Here is a 19,714-nt window from a genome sequence, read left to right on the forward strand (position 1 = left end):
CACACTACCCATTGGTGATTTAAAATTGGGTTTATGTGAGCACATTAATTTTGGACTGGTAACTTGCAGAACTTGCCAGAGTCGAGGAGACATCGCAGCTGACTCTTTAGCTTCTAGAGTATGGAACCTCTACTACTACTTTTTTAGTGGTCTCTGGTTACTGCCGTCAATAGGTGTTCTCATTGTTGATGTTAAACATTACCTGCTACTGAGAATAGTTTTATTTGTATAGTTTGTAATACACTGCACTTATCAAAAGGATGTCTAGTTACACTCAAAGCTGACTGCTTTCTTTGAGCGTTATCAGTTAAATGCAACACACACATGCTTAAAAACCATGAACACACAGTTCACCAACCACCTTCTGACTCTTGATTTATTCTCTCGAGGGGGCAGTTTTGCTGTGGTCCCTGTGTGCCATATTCTTATTCTATCCATGCTTCAGTGTAAAGCCCCCTTCTGTTTTTCTTAGAGTAATGGCCAACAAAGTGCTAAAACCTCAAAGGCCATATAGCTGGAGAGACAGAGAATACCGAACACCATTCTGTTCATGCTCTTTTTTATATCGTACATTGGAAAGGGCTTAAACAAGGCTGAGGCTCAGCTTTGATGGGTGCCTGGGCTACACTAGCAATATATATGGCCTAGGCTGGATGCAAACAGTGCCAGGTCCTCCTACATCTATACCACCAGCCATGATATGATATGATACGATAGGTTATTTATAACACGCTTAATACCCAGAGGTTTCTAAGCGCGGACCCAGGGATCAAACCTGTGGTGCCCTGTATCGTCTTGCTTCCAAGCCGAGCACGTTGCCTACTGAGCTATCCTCCCGAGACCATGGAGTCCGTCTCTTCCAGACACCCTGCTTTCTTTGCTGATAGGTGTTCAACCGCAGCATCAGAATCTGGTGGCAGTATGACATTACTGCAATACAGTTTTCTCGAGCCACAACATCCTGTTGAGGTACACCGTTCTCCAGACAGGGAAGGTTTTACGATGTGGTCCAGTAGAGAGGCACCTCGTCCGGCTCAGCCCCCGTTGAACTGGCAGCAGCCCCTTAAACTCACATGCCTCTTATTGGGACGAAACCTATAAGAATGCATATTTCTGGCTAAAGAAAGAATAGGAGGGAAACCTGCTACCGGAGACCTGACTCCCTTGTGAGATTAACAGGTTGCTTCCTCTATGCGATAAGAGGTGTAAGGAAAGGTGTGCTATTGACAGTGAGTGGATGGACCACATCACATCTAATGCTTTTCAATTTGAACAACGCTGTCACGCCTAATGTGAAAATGGATGAGCTTCTGCTGCATCTGCAACATACTCCTTCCAAAGGGTTCTTATGCCCTCTCACAGCTGGGTCCATGGATGCGAAGTGGCTGAACACTGAGTCCACCCCCTCTTAGTGAGAGAGGTGGCCCACCCCGTTTATCTGATCCACATACTAAGCAAACACGGCTCTTCCCCTTCTTGAGATCCTTTCCCAGAGTCTGGTGCTGATTTGTCCACAAGGAAGGACATTTGATAAATCAGAAGTTGATTCCCCCCAAAACCTGGGCCTGGGGCCTTTCTCATGTGGCCTGGGGAAGAGAGATTCTTCCTGATCCCGACCCTAGGGGGTGGTGTTCTGTGGGAGGATCACATGGGGGAGGAAACCGGTCAGGACGAAGGGGGAAACTCCACTGTTCAACTTTCCCTAAAACCTTAGTCTTTTAATGACCTATTGCAAAAACGAAATTTGTTGACAGGGACTTCAAGTCCTGTAACTCCCTCAGTACAGGGACGAGGAAGAGGGATGCAAAGGAACACCTCAAGCAACTAGTCAAGCAACTAGTGTAGATGACCTACACCTGAAGACTGAGAGGCTTAAAAGGCCCACTCGGGAGGAGGAGGAGGAGTAGTGGATGAAGAAGCAATGCAGGCCATGGTTGCAAATGACTTTGAAGCCAGAGGCGGGAGACAATGCCAGGACCACTGTGACACCTGAAGCATTGGTGGGTTCTGGGAGAAGCTTTGCCTCAAACTCTCCCTGTTGCAGAGGTTGTGCAGCAGGAAGCGCAAGGAAGAGATGCATGCCCGAAGAACCTTCATTGTGCAGAGTTTGCACAGGGGAAAGAGCAGTAGCGAGGAAAGTGTGCCCTCTTTAGAGGATCCAGGTGGCTGGGTTGCATCTGACCCTCTCTGGAACAGAAGCTCCATTTCCAAGTGGCGTGAGTGGAGGAGGACTAGAGGAGGCTGTCCAAGCAACTGCGTGGAGCCACAAGCCCAGAAGACCTGCAAACACCAAGTGAAGTGTAATCAAGCGACTTACCCGGTGAGTTCATAGCTTGCAAGTGACTCTGGAGCTCCAACGCTGTCCATGTCTTCACGGAAGGCAATTTCACTCGCGTTTGAGTGCAAGCAACAGTAAATATATTTTGAATTCCCGAACTAAACAAACTAACAAGTTATGCCTGTTGAAGCACAGTAACTGTGTAAATTAGCATATGAGATTGTGGAAAGCCCAACATCCCAGTGGGGGAGCTTTAGAAGATCTAAAAGCTTGCAAGCAATACACAAGCCAAGAGTGTTTTAACAGCCAGCAATACCAATATTACAAACATTTGTCCAGGCATGAGGGAAATATTGGGAGGCTAAATGGTTGTAAGTCTTGCTGCTTATGTGCTATGAAACACACACTAACAGGTGACAGAAACCTATACTACCAAAGCCAAGATAGAAGACAAGTGGGACTATCTTTTGATCAATATTCGTTGTTGGTGTAGAGGGGAAAGAAAGGTGGCAAACAGGCTGCCCATCGAGAGGGAGAGAAGCATAGTTGGAAAGGAGTCTTAAAGGTCACTAATGTGATTTCCTCAAAACTTGTCGAAAGTTTGATGCCAAAGTAGTCTTGTGAAGTTATACGATAATTTGAAAGTTACCACTAGAACATTTTCTGTTATGTTTGGTGAAGAAGTAGACCGGCAGGCCAGTATACCCGTATGGCAAGAGGTTGTTGCCTACCAAGCCTGGCAAAGGAATACACCAGGTAGTAGTTCAGGCAAGTGCTGAACTGTGGTTATAACGGAAACAAGTCATATTAAATTGTGACATAAGAAGAATTGTGAAAACTTGTTGGGGAACAGTTACAATTCCTTTTGAAACCAAAGTTGTGGTAAATCATCCTGACAAAGACCGATGTTATTCATCTAAAGAAAACAAAGGTGAAACCTGTTCTTACTGCAGGAGGAGTTGAAACAGACTATTTTCTTTTTAAATCAGTTGTGGCAAATTATCCTGACCGTTATTGTTGTTTACTAGGGGGAGACAAATGTGAGATATTTCCTACTCCAGGAGGAGTTGGAGCCTACTATTACTTTTGGTACCTTATTGAATCAAAGGAACTTTATGCGATCAAGTACAACTCTTTAAGAACTGTATTGGAAATTTGTATCAAAACTGATTTCCTTGTTACTTTTAAACTGTGAATAAAACCCTTGCTCAGTTCTGGGTAAGGGAAACTCATCCGGGTTATGAGAAGAGAGATTGATTATGTTGTGAATTCAATCCTATGTGGCTCTTTCATCGCTTCCTCCCCAGGATTGAAACCCTGATAATCCCCAACAGTACTGCGTTACTGTTAAAAACGCTGGCTCATCGATAGCCTCTGGCTTCTCCTGAACTCTGTAAAGCGATCCACTGCCTTTGGGCCTGGTTTGCGCCACAATCAATACAAATAAAAAGTTATATATCGCTGTTGACTGGAACTGCCATATATTTCCTTATTTCTTTATTGAATGTATAAGTGTGAGGGGCAGATATCCTATTGTAAGTGTTTTCTATAGTTTATTTTAGGCAGGGAAAGCCTCCTCAGGGTGGGGAGAGCGAGGCATTTATCCAACCTTAAAATGGCTAAAGTTGAAAACTCTTTGCACAGTTGTCTTTCTCACATTTCTGACCCCTTAAAGAAAGCACTCAATGAAGACAAATCAAAGAGCCACATTGGGTCATTGAGGTATGTGCTGGAAATAGGACTGGCTAACTTCCCAGCTTATTTTACAGTTCCAAAATAGGAATCTTCAACCATCAAACTAGTGAGTCTGGTATGCGAGAGATTTGGAGAAGTGACGGTTTCCTAAAATACGCAAGATTTGTATTAGGAAGATCGGAGCTTACAAGAAGTCCTACTGTTTGACTTTGAATTAATCATAACCACGGGCACGGCTCTGGGCAACACTCCAGACCATCGTTTTTCTGCCTGCCAAGCCCTTACAGAAGGGTAACCGTCTTGGTCCCAACCCAAAAGGAGCATTCCAGCTCGAACTGCTAGGTTGCATCCCTTCTGCATGAGACCACAAGCATCCCCAGACATGTTTCAGTGTTTTTGGGTGTCATCAGTGAGGAGTAGCTTGGGTCCTGTGCCTGTTGGGCATGTAGACCCAAGCTACTCCTCACTGATGACACCCAACAAGGCTGAAACCTGTTTGGGGATGCTTTTGTCTCGTGCAGAAGGGACGTGACCAAGCAGTTTGGGCTGGACTGCCCCTTTTCGGATTGGACCAAGCCTGAGTTTCATGTGGTGTTTACCCTTTCTGTGAAGGCTTGACAGGCAAAGAACAATGGTCTGGAGGGTTGCCCAGTGCAGAACAATGCAAAAGGTTAAGATTACTTCTAAACCTTCCAGCCATCACACCTTTTGTTTTGTTAGAACTAAGTGCTAACCACTCAGCAAAGGAACTCTTGTAGCTGTGTAACATACATATGGCCGTGGACAAACATATGGTTTGAAATAAACTTCTAGCACAATGTCTATATCCATGGCATGCCACAAAACTGGAGGAAGAGGGAGAAATGTCAAATGGCACCCACTTTTGTGATGCCTGGGCCTCTCAAATTCTTTATCTGAAATAATTGTAGTCTTAACATTAATTGTTAGTCCTTGCATTGTGGAGGTGGACATTGGTAATGCTTGACTCCTGCAGAGACTGTTGACCTAATCATATGAAAGGCCATCACTTCAAGGTATAAATTGTCTCTTCAAACATGGCATGCAGATTATTGAATAGTCAAACTGATCTATTTGTGGAAGTGTATTTAACATACATTTAACATTGCATTTGTTCTATTTTTTGCACCATTCCTAACAGTCCGCTCAGAAGTCAATCCAGGAACATGAAAAAACTGGAAGAGAGGAAAACTGAGCCGAACCTCTACCAGGATGTAAATGTCACCCCAACAGCTTTACCAAAGTACCCAGAAAATGGCAAAGGTGAGTCCCACGTCCCTCTTGATGAGTAATATTAAGCGTGAGGAGTGAAAACCTGTGCTAGTAAATGTTTAGTTGTCAGTTCAGGTAAAGTTGAAGCATTGTGACTTATCGCTGGGACTTATCTGTGCCAATTTCGTTTTTCAATCATACTGGTTTGATCTGGGTTTAGCAGTTAAAGCAACACTCTGCTGCAGCGTCTGGGAGCTTATCTTGCAATCAATGCTGCTGACCTGGAGTGGCACCTGCTTGGGGTGCAGTGGAACTTGGGTCATTGAGATAATGCATTGATGAAAATAATTGCTGTGAAAGACATTGGGTCTCCTTATGTGTACACCGGTCCGGACAAAATGCTGGTAAAACGGCCGGTAATACCGGCTCTGGCATTTTTTACTGACCGGATTACTCAGTCTACTGGAAGTGAACACCCGGCAGGCCTGGCTAGCCGGTAGTTCAGGCGCCTAGCGTCAGATAAATCACTGAAGCACCTGCACCGTTAACAATGGTGCCGGTGCTTTAGTGTTCCCATTCCCATGGAGTCCTTTCAGACTCCATGGGAATGGGAACTTACTGTTCCGCCAACGCCCCATAAAATCCTGGTAATACCGGGAAATTAGGTGGTGGAAAGGGTAAGCTGAGATTGCCGGTAAGCTGCCAGTACTACCTGCAACCTCGTAATGACCCCTATTGTGTACCTTTCCACTTTGTTTTGCTCTGTGGGAAATCATATCCATAGGCAAGATTACTGAGCAGGACCAAGATTGAAAGATGAAACTGCCCTTATTCCTGTGAAATATTTCTATCTTCCAACAAGGTACATCAGCCATTGATACATTATTCTGGTCTCCGTTAAGGATATTTGGTGTCTTTACAAAAACCTTTACCCGCCTTTATGTATTCTATTTCTTAATACAGTTGCAACCCCCTTCAAATGGCTTAACTTTGCGTTGCCATCCTTATTAAAGAAAAATCACTGTTCAGCACGGCCATGCCGAACTACTGTACTGGCTGCTCTTGCATGTCCTGGGTCCCCCGGGCCTCCTGCTGCTTTTTCTGTATCCACCTTGCTACTGCACTTTACCTAATGCTTAAATGGCCATCTGCACTTTCAGTTCTTCCCCTTTCTCTCTGTCTTTCTTTCTAGATGACACTGCTGTTAGTGCTACCTCGGAATGCTCTGCACTGTCAAAAAAGCGCTTTACAATACAGGGCTTTACTAACCTCAAAATTCCAAAAGGTAAATTTCACCCAGCCTCTTTATTCATCCCGTCTCACAAGTTGCGTTTTATTGTATTTCTCAGGACGTCTTTAATGGTAGGAAGTGGACTGGATTTCTGGTACAATTGCCCTGCTTTTGGTAGTATGGTTGGCACTTGTCTTCTGGCAATGACCTTGTTTACCCAGGGAACAAATGTGAACATAATCATGCCAGAAGGTCGTGTTTTATCATCATCCTTTATATGTTCCAAAGGAAAACTGTTACCTATCCTTAAATTTTTGCCTGATACACCAATGCTAAATTGTCCGGTTGCCCTCCTCTCCTAGTCCACACTATTTGTCTAGTGGAATTGTTTACTACACTTGGAAGACTAAAAGTAACGACTTGTTCGTCCTTTTATGTGTCTCTGTTAACCCTATTATCTGGGAGTTAGCCTGGAGAGAATCATTCTGGAAAATTGTAAACTGTATTCCTCCGAACTCTTTGTGAGCTCTTCTTCTGCAACCATTTCTACCTAGTCATTGACCTCTCAGCCAAGTAGTGTACATTTCCATTTCCCTGAAGCATGCTTGCTATTGCTTTTATGGCAGCTGTTTTTGCACCTGTGGATTTTGTTGATTCAAATCTTGTTGGATTGTTAGAGCAGCATTGCCGTCGTGATTGTGGGAGACAGGGCCAACACCCACGTACTGCTTTAGCCAGGCTTGCATCCAGGATGCCATGTACAGTGCGGGCGAAGAATGTTGAGCGACAGGCTGAGTTGGAGCCTTTTTCTCTGACCAATTGCTTGGCTGGTTGCTGTGAGAAGCAAAAAAGTATTCTTGTTTTGAAATTGGAACATCCTCAGTGCGTGAACCATCTCTTCGACATTAATTGTCGATTTTGTGATGATTGTCTTTATTGGATGAAAGACATTAAATGATGGAAGCAGTGAGAGGGGACCAGTATAGTTTCAGAAGGGCAAAGCACCGTTCTGGACATAGGAACCTCCAGATGTAGGACTCAAAAACAGAAAAAGCATTCTCCACTAAGGTTGACTGAACATCTGCTTATAATACATAATTGGACATTTGTTGACCCATAATAGCATTGGCATTTGAAAATGCTTGGCTTTTCATGCAACTATTTAATGAGGGCAGCCCAAGGCACTCCTGACATTATGCCTTAACATTTTATAGTGAATCCCTATGCTGCCAAATGTTTGCTCTCTGGTACAGAAAAGGGGTCTGCTTGCCACCTGGCTTGTGTATTTGACCAAATACTAAATATTATATTTGTGACACAAAAGCTCATGTAACAGCAGTTAATTCAAAGTTTCAAAAATACAAATACAGTGGTTATTATTTCAGTTTTTTAGCCACCCCTGTGATTTGATTTGATGTTTTTGTTACGGAAGCAATCTTTAGTTATATAAATTCGAAATAGCAACCTGCCAATTGCAATATCTTTTCCTTGCTCACTTTGCCACCTTGTCTAAAAAAATGTTTACTAGACTAATAAAAAGCATGCATTTTTAATAAGTACTGCCACTGTTCAAGTTACTAAAGTGTATAATATGTAACTTTTAAAAATGGTGGACAAAGCTATTGCTGTGGCATGCTGTACCTGGAAATGAGGTGGATGGACTGCCGGGCATTTCCCCATGCCCCGTTTCCAAAAGTGAACGCATTTCATTATTAGTACTGACGGAGGTCCCCCTTATTCATGGGTTCAACATGTGGCCTGCAGAGGTTTGACATGCTCCTTAGCTTCCTTGCCTCCATTAGAATCATTGTGGTCAATCAAGCAAGCCACGCGTTGCAAGTTACGTGTATGGATTGTACCAGATACAGTAATGGACATGTTAGTAGCACATGCTGGTCTCCTACCTCACCTCTTTATGTAGGCTGCTTCTGATTGGACTAATATGCAAAAGGTGTCCTTTGGGCAGAATCAGTTGTTCGCTTTAGATGCTCCTGATGATGTGATTTTACTACGACTTGAGGTCTGTCAAGAAAGGGATGAGTGCACTTGCAGTGTTTCAGTGTCTCTCTGAGGTTCCTTGCAGCAGGAGTCAGTGATAGCAGTTTCCAGCGTCTTTCATTTAAAATGTCGGCGATATCACATTTGGTAAGAAATGGCAAGCGGAACAGTGAAGAGTCCGTCATGGTTTGAGGTCGTACTGGTGGGTCGTCTGTTTCAGCAGCAATTCATCTAGTATCTGTACTATCCAGAGGTACAGTTGGGGTGACTACACTGGTGGGCACCAAAGTGGATCCTCAACGGTACAGTAGAGGTTAGTTTTCGGTGAAGTGTGGTTAAGGCCACTCAGTTCAATACTCTAAGGGTGCAGCAGGTCATGATTCCCATTACGGTTCTCTGGCTGATGTTTGGTTTGTTGCTAGGGTGCTGTTGAATTTCACTTCACAGTAGAAGATTGAGACTAGACCTCAACCCAATGCTGAACGTTGGCTTTGAGGTGTCTCTGCAGATTCTCTGTGTGAGATTACAAAGTTCTGCTGGTCTCTCCTCCTTGAGTTTTCCAATCCACTTGCTGGTCAGCGGAAGGTGCAGGTCATTGATGATGGGTCATGGTTTCTGGTCAAGAGGCTTCCATTTTTGATAGTGATCTCTATTTTGGGCTATTTGAAGAAAAGATGCAGCCTCTGAACATGACAGGGTATCCAGAATCGCAAGCTGGCACTGGTGGGAGGGAAGTGTGCACCCAGGCTGAGTCAAACACCATGTTCTGAAGTCCTGCTGAACCTACAGTGAATTTCAAAGTACTGTTATAGAGCCTACAGTACTTATAGGTGTATTGCACAAGTTATCGTAGGCACAATCACATGCATGCATTCATCCAAATTGGAAGGTCAATCTCATTCTTTACAAAGTACATCCCATTCAAAATCAGCAGGCCTCAACACAGCCTGTCCTGGTGTGCGGTTTGTGGATTCGGTTAACAAAATGACATGGGGAAACACTCCATATAAGGTGTTGGCTGGGCAGATACATGTGGGAAGTCCCTTATTACATCCATGATTGCACACATATTATAGAAAATCAGTCTGGTCTTGCGGTTTCACTTGTGTTTTAGTGAAGTGGGTGGGTGGCATCGCCCCAATGTGCATCCATTGACTGTTAACCAAAAGCAATAGGACTGCCACCAACCGAGCAACATCCCTTCAACCAGAAAGGCTGGGGTACTCACTTGTTAAATTGGATGCTCCGCTTGGGTTGCAGTCTGGCAGAAGAATGGAGTTTCTGGCAAATATATGAAATATGCAAACCCGTCAGGTTCAGGGGCTCGTTATCCACAGGATGATGGTCTGAACTGTTATTGACTGGGAAGCTGCAGGCTACTCACAGTTTGACGTTTGGATTCACATGGACATGAATTCAGCTAAAGATGAGGCACTCTGTAGATGTGGTGGTCCTTTGTGATTGTGGAATGTTTCTCGGAGGTGGTAGGGTTTATTGAGATGTGTATTTCCATCTTCACAATCATTTTCATGAATTGGTTTGAAGGTTCTCTCCAGCATTAACTCCCAGGGATTTCATTTGCAGCTCATCCTTAATCATTTTTCCCATTGCTTCAATATCTCTCTTCTGTCTTTTTGCCTCATCCTCCTTCTACAGCTTCTTCTCCTACAAGTCCAGACAAAAAAGTTAAACGCCATGAAGTAAAGAGCGACCCAACACCTTTTGGTTTCAGAGGTAGAGTTTTAAATCTTTTGTAACCATTCCCAGTTTCCAAGCACAGGCTCTTGGCCCAGTGAGATAGCAGGCCAGTCAAAATAAGCTTATGTTTATATGTCGGTGTTTTCTAAATGCAGTGTATGTATGTATGTGGATGTGTGTGTGTGTGGGAGGGAGGGGGCCAAAAGATCAAAACAAAGGATTTTGTGCATTCATGGATAACATCATGGGGTCAAAAATGAAACCTTCATATTGGAAAGTGCTGCGAGATCTCTGTGTGTTCGACGATGGAGGGCAGGAGCTTAGCAATGGGGGCCTTTTTGACTCATCCCCAAAACATGCTAAAGGTCAGTAATTTACAATATATTCTTTCCATTGTTGAATAAATAATTGGACAAAATGTCACAACCTAAATTGAAAACTATTACAAATGTTTGCCTGTTATAGTCTGTACAGACTACTGGATTTTCATCAGGTTGGAGCGTACTTGTGTAGAAAAGTAAAACAATTGCAGTCTGTTGTGGAAATATACATTTCGACCAATATCACCTTCCTTGAAAGTAAGAAGCTGCATACATTTGATGAAAATGCAGGCAATTTGCTTCAGTAAATTGACAACAAACATGATTTTTAAACATTAACTGACATTGAAGTCTATAGCTTGCCTGTAAGTTGTGCCTGTTCTTTTTAGCCTGGTACGGCCCACTTCGGAAGTCCCTTCTGCTAACATTAGCATATGAACTCTTCTAGTATTCTATAGAACATATTTTGCTCATATGGTTCTGGGCAATTCACTGTGATTTTGTTGTAGAAATAACAATGACTTACAATTACAAAGTGTAATAAATATTGCATGAAACAATGTTGAAATGCCTTTTACAGTACACATTGCAAACATACTTATTTTAGGGCGGACCCGCAAGCTCCTCTTAACTCTCCTACTCCTAAACCCGCCTTGTCTCCCTCCCCTTTATTCCAATTTTAACCTAAATCTGTTTTTATACACCTAAAACCCACCCCTATCATTACGTGTTCTTTTCTTAATTTCTATATTTTTTCTGCTTTTAGGTATTTTTTTATCCACTGTTATTTCTAGCAATATGCTTTTGTCTTTGTAAATTCATTCTTTATTATTTCCTGCAATCTTATCACTGGATACCGTTCTGGGCTTGTGTTACTGCCATCATGACACAGTGCTATCCCGCACTCCCTGTGTTTAGGTCTTCTCTCTGCCTAGCTGCCTTTCTTTCCACACAGTTTGTCATGAGAAATTAAATTTAGGGTTCCATCTGTTTTATTGCATGGGTTGTTGTAGGGCTGCATAAAAACAAAATATTGTTCAAAGCTTTTGTTTTTTGTTTTGTTGAACTCTGTACCGTCCTCAATGCATGTATTTAAATTGGAGATGGTAATATAAACTCTGTTCCATGTGAAGATGGAAAATGTGGGTAGGGAGAGAACGAGTGTGAGGGAGCAGACCTAGGAAGGGAGCAGGATATATCTATATATATTCTTTTTATGACTTGGTAAAATGTTCAATTGCAATACAATCCTTGATTCAAAGTGCTGGGAGAGGGGGTATGGTTAGGGGAGGGAGGTCAGGGGCTGTTACAGCTATGCTGGGTAGCTGTATTCAGTATCCTGACTTCGAGGAGCGAAGGGAGAAGCATTTAGCCAGAGGGGTAAAGTTTAGGTGATGTCACAGCTGAGACCGGGGTTACATTTAGGATCCTGGCATAACAAATAAGACAGGGGGGATAAGTAGGGTAGAAAGATGTTGAACACCTTGGGGGCTAGATTAGTGTTGAAGATCTGCGGTGCATGACCACAGTGCTCCTCCGCATGAGGATACATCAGGATGGATCGGTCGCAGGTTTCATGAGTTGATGCTTGAAGTGTGGGGCTGTGGGCGGTAAGTCTATAAAGCACTTTGGTGGGGCCCGGGTCTGAAAATCATGTTCATGGTTCATTCATGGGCACCCTATATGGCATTCATATAGGGTGCCATCGCAGTTGCAACATAGGAGATGGAGAAGCCATCGGGATGGTTCACATGGAAGTACTTACAGGAGGGGCAGAACCTTGTAAGATCTCTGCCACCATTGTGGATTTTCAGCATAGTGGGGTGACCAACAAATAGGCAATACCCTTGTCGAACACCCTTTGTCAGTCGTCTGATGGACTTAGACTCTCTGCATCAGAAAAATACATAGGTCCTGTGTCACATGACAGTCAGTGCCTGATCCTCAATGCTGATCACTGTTGAACTGTCGCGGGGGTGCACACACAGCCCCATCATCTGAAGGGCAGCAAGTTGCAGTCCCCAATCCCTTACTGGGCCTGCCATACTCTGATTGAAACGCATGCAGAGTGCTCTAGATGGAAGTATGGTTTTGAGCACATGACCCTCATGATACCCAATCTGCAATGCTGCTCACGGTCACAGTAGCTGCTGGGACACACTCTCTTACACTGATCTTCTGTAGGGCCGCAGGTGGTGAATGCAGGATCTCCCTGTGTCTGCCGCTAACATATGAGGGTGTAATGTATATAGCTCTGATTTCTTTCATTGTTGATGCCTAAATTAGAAAACTAATTTGTTTTCTTCATTAAAGCAGTATATAAGATTATGCATTCAGTCTGTTAATCAAGGTTACAGCCTAGGTGCCATAGGAAAAAGCCTTATTGAGCAAGCTATACCTTCAGCCTGTGCTGACCAATGTGCAATAAATAATTTAACGTTGTGGAATTCAAGTCCCATAATTCCCCAAATCCTGGGATAAAGAAGAGGACTGCAGAGGCACAAGACTGCAAGTTGCAGTCATTTAGGAATAATGACCGACACCAGAGGAGGAGTGGAAGTTATAAAAGGCCCCCTCAGGTGCAGGCCATGAAGAATAAGCGCAGTAGCAGAAGGCGGAGTAGTTTTCCTATCTCTCTATGGCAGCAGAAGTCAGATGTGAGCCGGGACCACAGTGTTGTATAAATTGATTGCCGGTCCTGAGGGGGTCTCCTTTGCTCGAATGTGCAGCTGTAAGAGGGCACGCAGCGGAAAGAGCTCCATTTAGCAGTGTTTCCCGCTGTTAGACGAGCACCGGTTGCAAGCGAGCTCCGGATAGCTGTGGGAGCCAGGAGAGCTCTGATATTGACAGATGCGAAGGAGAGGTTGCCGGGCCGCACAGGGAAACTGAAGCAGAAGACCTGGAGGCAGCGAGGCGAACAGACGCGCATGCCAGATCTGGTGAGTTCACTGTTAGATTGTGAACCCGAAGCACTCCGTAACCGCGCGCTGACCAAGTCTAGGGATCTGAACCTCAGAAATTAGATAAACAAAGTAACGTTAATTTGGAGGAATCCTTTTCAATACTGAACGAATGTAAAGCAAGATAATTCTTCTGTTGTGAACCAAGCTGATTTAAAAAGGCACAGATGGCAGAATAAGAACTTGATTATCATACCAGGAGAGTCTGATTATGACATTGTGGGGCATAAGATCCAGCAACAAGAAAGGGCAATATCCATAGAAGAAAAGACAAACCATCAATGCCAAAGCCAAAAGAGAAATATAGCCAGGCAATTAAGAATGAACCTGAATTGGCCAATTCAAAAGAAGGCAGTTGAGAATGTCAGTGTTGGTAAAAACTATTGCCCATATGAAAAGGCCATCCCAAGAGAAAATGGCGTAAACCCACATTGCCAAAGCCAAAGAAGTGTGAAAGTGAAACAGAAACCTTATCAGCTTTTGTTTAGTGCGAAAGGGGAGAAACAAGAGTGGCAGGAAGGCTGCCCTTCTGAAAGAAGACATTCAGAAGGAGTAGAGAATGACCTGAAGAGTGTGGACATCACACAGGTATAACAAACAGCACAAGTATGGTTCTTGTTTCTTATACTTCACGACAGAAGTACTTGCAAGTAGTAGTTTAATCTGGCCTGGCTGGAGCGGGCGCCAGGTCAGAGAGCGTTGTAGTATTTTGATCTGTTCTGGCAGGAGAGTACACCAGAGCAGCGAGCTTTGTCTTAGTAGGCTTATCAGGTGAGTAGACCAGGTTGAAGCCATTGAAGTACTTTGGTGTGGTTACAAATCTTGAAGTTGAAGAACCAGTAAACTGATTTTTGTGGGATATTGAACCACTAAAGTGTTTTTGTGGATTAATGCAGAATCATCCTGACAGTTAGGATTCGGGCACTGCTGCTCCCGAATCCACACACAGCGGGAATGCGGGCGCGGCGGCACCCGAGTCCTAACACAGCAAGCCCGTTTCTACGGGCATACCAGGTCCCCTGGCCCATGTCAGCTTCCAGGAGGCACCATATTTTTGGAAGATGACGTCTTCAGGCCGTTGTCTCTCAGAGAATTGACAGAGCGTAGCCACGCGATAGGGTGCTTTACTCTGACCGTAAGATTGTGCTCCTGCCTGCCATGGCGCTCTCCTGCCGTCACATGAATGAGCCTTTATATAAATGTGAGAGACAACAAACTTGCATTCTCGCAACGGTCGTGTTCCATGGATCCAGGAAGGAGGTTAGTGTCAGGGAATTGGGTATTTAGTAGTAGTTGTTAGTTACCTGCTTCTCTTGGGACCTATTGGAGTTAGTCTAAAGGAGGATAGCAGTCTGTTTACAGGTATTGATATTTGCTAGAGATCTCATTTAAAACCAATATGGAAAGCTATTTGTTTGTATGTCTGATCTGTTATTTAAGCCTTATCTTTGTAATCAAATGCATCTTGGGATAACCTGGGTTCTCCTGAGTCATGGACGCAATACTACAAGACTTAGCTGTGACTGTACATAAGCTACAGGGAGAAGTCGTAACATCCTGCCAGGAAAATGCAGTCCTGTTCCAGTCTATGCCCGTCCTGCAAAAGACGGTATAAAGTCTTGTTAAAGAACGTTTTTTTGAGCAGGGGTCGGAGAAGCCACCTCCTCCGGATCGGGAGGGTCCATTTCCCAAATACATAGTGACCTATCCTCGCTCATGCTACCCTAACTGGTCCAGGGGGGTAGTGCCCAATATCCTTTCACCTTCCATGCCAACAAAATATGGGGCAATCCAAAGCATTTCAAACCCTTTTTGACGCAATGTTGTGTTCACTACCTAAACAAACCCCAACACTATGCCTCTGATCAGGCTAAAGTAGCCTTTGTTTTGTTTAATCTGGGGAAAACGGTTCTCTCTTGGGTGACACCACTGATGAGCACCAGTAGTCCCTTACTAACCAATTACAATATTTTTCTGGAAGCCTTACAAGCTATGTTTGACACACACTATGCAGCCCAATACATCAGGCAGGAGAACATAGCTTTACTAACTTATATAGCCCATTTCCATGGACGAGTTTACCAAATGGAATGGCCTGAGGATGGCCAACTCACGATTTTCAATAAAGGGCTTCATGAAGAATTAAAGGACGCCTTATGCCAAGTAGTCACTCTTCCTGAATCTCTTTCAGAGTATATCACTATAGTTATCCGTTTAGACCAGTGGGCCAACGATCAAAAGGGTAAAAGAAAAAGATGAGAAACTTGTAGACCCATTTTTTTCCTGTCCTGAGATAAGGAATTGCCCTCTGTTAATGACCCTCAGCCAATGCAACTAGGTAGCACCTACTGTCCTCTTTCATCTGGAGAACGAGAGTGAAGACGGAAATTCAAACTCGTCTTCTATTGTGGTGATTCTGGCCATTCGGTCTAGTTATGTCCCGAAGACCTTCCCAGACAATGGGCAACGATATCACCTTTACGTAATAGGGAATCTTCGGCCCTGTGATCCTCTACAGTATTCCCCAAAGGATGTAATAACAGTGACCCCTAGTCATTCTAGCCATTTATTTGTCTGTGAATCTCCTCTTCGAATAAAGAAGAGGGGGAAGGGTTATCTCTTTAATAGACAGCGGTGCCACAGGAAACTTTATTGATCTGGCTTTTTTGTGCATTGTCAGCAGGTACATTTGAGATCCAAAGACAAGAATGAACCTATCATGTCTGTGGATGGTTCACCATTAATTTCAGGACCACTTACCTTGCACACACATACTATCCTAATGGCTTGTGCTATATCATCATGAATGTATATCTTTTGATGCTATTGCTGCACCCCATTTCCAGGTTATCCTAGTTATTCCCTGGTTGAGTCACCACAACCCTTTAATCAATTGGAAAGAGCAAAAACTCACCTTCCAAGGAAGTCAATGTCCGTCCTCTTGTACCCAGGCCTTGAATCCATATGTTCCCCTAAGTATTCAAAGTTCCGGAAGTTGCTGCCTCTCTCCTCAACACCACAACAAGCATTAGTAGTACCTCTTCAACACCCTTCTGAATGCCTTGATTTCTCTGTTGTGTTTGACCCCAGAGAGGCCGACAAATTTACCCCACACAGGGAATATGACTGTCGAACCAAACTGTATCCGATTCCAAAATTCCATATAGACGCTCATATGCGCTCTCTGAAAAAGAGAACCTTGAGTTAAAACAATACATTGATGACAATTTGAGAAAGCGGTTTATTCGACATTCTACATCTGTTTTTTATTCCCAAGAAAGACGAAATACGAAATAAAGCTTGAACCTTTTATCTATTATAGACAACTAAATTCAGTCACCATCAAGAACCACTATCAGGCTAAGGACAGTCATATTTACACAAAACTTGACTTGAAGGGTGCATATTACCTGGTTCGAATGGCACAAGAAGATGAGTGGAAACCAGCCTTCCGAACCAGGTTGACATTTTGAGTACCTTGGCATGCCTTTTGGGCTTTGTAATGCCCCCCACAGTATTTCAGCACTTCCTTAACAATATCTTTAGTGACCTTCTGAACGTTTTTGTCATCCTCTATTTAGATGACATTCTGATCTTCTCACCTTCTTATGAACAACATATAACACATGTAAAGGAGATCCTTCTCAGACTGCGTAGACACTGTCTTTATGCGAAAACTCAAGTTCCACAAACAAAAGATCACCTACTTGGGTTATGTGTTAACAACCGGGTGTATTGAAATGGACCCAAAGAATATCTCTGCCATATTAGATTGGTCAGTACCCGCTACCATAAAAGCATTACATTGGTTCCTAGGTTTTTTAATTTCTACTGCAGGTTCATTCACAGATATTCATAAATACTTATCCCCTTAACACGCATGTTAAAGTAAGACGTACCTTTCTTCTGGAATCAAGACACAGACCATGCATTTAAGACTCTCAAGACCATGTTTACCACAGCTTCATTCCTCCAGTAACCAGATCCAAGTCTACCCTATTTTGTGGAAACTGATGCCTCCAACTATGCTTTGGAAGCAATACATTTACAAAAAGACTCCAAGACGAAGTATTCACATCCTCTTGCCTATTACTCGCGGACTCTAAATCCTGCTGAGTGAAATTACACCACTTTCGAGAAGGAGTTGTTGGCCATAAAGGTTGCTTTCCTAAATTGGAGTCATTTTCTGGAAGGAGCCAGACACATCATCAAAGTGTATATGGATCATCTTAACCTAGGGTTCTTAAAACGCTCTGACCATGAATCAACAGAATAGTCGGATTCATTTCTTTTCGCAGTTAGATTTCCTTGTTATATTCAAACCAGGCAGGCAAAATACCAAGGCAGATGTCTTATCTCGAGCTTATCGCGGATTAGATGACGACATTCAGGGGACACCTTTCATATCGCCCGAGAGGATGGTTTCAGTCATCGCAACTCCTTTGACTTCATATGAAGAGGTGTTAAGAAAGACGTTTACTGCATAGATGATGTAATCTTTTCCTAAAGGGGTAGTTTGTGTTTGAGCCTGGATGTGGGGGCTGGGACTGTTTGGTCCCATTACACAATCGGGTGCTGAATGTCTGTTGCTGGGCGGATGCTGTAGCCAGTGGCTGCCCATGATTGGCTAGCCACTGCCTGGTTGAATGGTGCAGATCCTTACCATTGGTGGGATTGGGAATGCTCCCAGTCTAAATCTTGGATATGGATAAAAGAACGACTCGTTCAGCCATTCGACAGATCATCGTTGGAGCCAAGTACTCTACAAAGCTGTCAGTTGATGCCCCCTGCATCTGACCAACATCAACACCAGTGCTGTCCTGGTGAAGCCCTTCTCCCCTGCCTGATCTCAAGAAGACCTTTGTTAGTGCTTTGGCTTCTGGACCAGTGGAAACAACCAGTCTCGACCCCTGCTCGAGGATCTGCACTTTGAGCCCTCAGACATGTCCCCGCACCAGCCATTGGGCTAGCCAGCTCTCTCCTGGGCTTCTTTGCTGCATCCATCAGAAAGAGCATTACCAAGTCATTTGTTCTTCTCCCTTGTGGTGGATTTGTAACTGGAGCAAGAAGATCGGTTGAAACACATCTTGTGCATTTTTATCTTGCACGTCTTAAAATGTCATTGCTGTTTATAGTGCTGCTACAATCTGACTTAGACTAAACACACAAGTGCTTTCAGAGCAACACTGTGTAACCCTTATATTTGTGGAACAAGCAGAAAGACCAACTGTCAGGTTAAAACCATCTGGTACTGTCTATTTCTAATTGTACCTACCAAACATAGCCACTTCAGGAAGCAAGTATTGTGGGCATACTAAGGCATTACAGCCTATGTTGCTTAATAGGTAGGTTTGCACTATTGGGAAACCTGAGAAACTGCAGGCATGCAACAGACTGTGCTGCGGAATGGAAGAAACCCCAAAGAGTGTCTGTGATCAGGCATGAGAAAGCGAGAAGGAAACATCAGGTGAGAGAGAAAGGGATTTAAAGAAGGGAAGAAAGAAGTGGCAAGTGTGGAGGAGCAGTGGCACCGAGGGGCCTGCTGGCACTCGGAATGAAAACAGACTAGGGAAAAGGAAGAAGGAGGAGAGAAAAGGCACCCAGATGCAATATTGCGGAAATACATAGTAAAAGGTGCAAGTAGGCCCCATAAGTAAATGAAAGTGTGGCAGAGGAGCATGGGAATGTCAGGGCTCAACGTGAAAGTGAAAAGGTTGGAAAGGACCCCCAATTTAGGAGATAAATTGACAAAGGAGTAAGTGGGAATGAGTGGGATAAAATAGTTTGTTTATAGGACCAAAGGGAAATAAAAAGAAGAGCGTTGAAACGCAAGGAGGTTCTGACACTGAGAGGTAGAACTAGTTGCTTGGCTAATACAGAGGGCAGAAAAGAAAGGGCAACTGGGTGGAAACAGGCTTTGCTTAAAAGTGGTAACGTTTTAGAATAAAAATACCAGAAGGAAGAATGACAAGAAGCCGGTGGGAAAAGAACACCAAAGGAGTAAAGGCTGACTTTGGCAAGAAAGTGTAAGGACTGCTGAAGAGAGCTAGGTATTCAAGGTTGTTAAGGAGAAGTTGGAGGCCAGACAACGAGAAAGAGGGACTGTGGAAAGACTCAATTACAGTGCCACAAGGAGGGAGACGCTAATATCCAGAGAGTGAAAGCTGAATGGAGAAAAGAAATCCAAAAATAATTTTGTGTAGGCGACAAGGAGGTACAGAAAAGGAGGGGGGTACGAAAGCAGAAAAATAAAGGCCATACAGGCACAGAAGAAAGGCGAGAAGTTTGTGGAGATCATAAAGAA

General features: G+C 43.7%; 1 protein-coding gene across 13 annotated transcripts in view; it reads left to right on the forward strand.

Moving 5' to 3' along the window:
- Window positions 1-19,714, forward strand: part of MCF2L (MCF.2 cell line derived transforming sequence like) — an 892,749-nt gene that overhangs the window by 812,869 nt on the left and 60,166 nt on the right. For 10 of the 13 annotated variants that reach the window (XM_069637167.1, XM_069637165.1, XM_069637161.1 and 7 more), the window contains 3 exons: window positions 5,133-5,254; window positions 6,396-6,488; window positions 10,089-10,166. In XM_069637167.1, coding sequence (XP_069493268.1) covers window positions 5,133-5,254; window positions 6,396-6,488; window positions 10,089-10,166 — 293 coding nt within the window. The remainder of the gene's footprint in view (window positions 1-5,132; window positions 5,255-6,395; window positions 6,489-10,088; window positions 10,167-19,714) is intronic. The other 3 variants (XM_069637159.1, XM_069637160.1, XM_069637162.1) reach the window with 2 other exon arrangements.

The sequence above is a fragment of the Ambystoma mexicanum genome, chromosome 7p (assembly GCF_040938575.1).
Source record: "Ambystoma mexicanum isolate Mex_15411 chromosome 7p, UKY_AmexF1_1, whole genome shotgun sequence".
Taxonomy (NCBI): Eukaryota; Metazoa; Chordata; class Amphibia; order Caudata; family Ambystomatidae; genus Ambystoma; species Ambystoma mexicanum.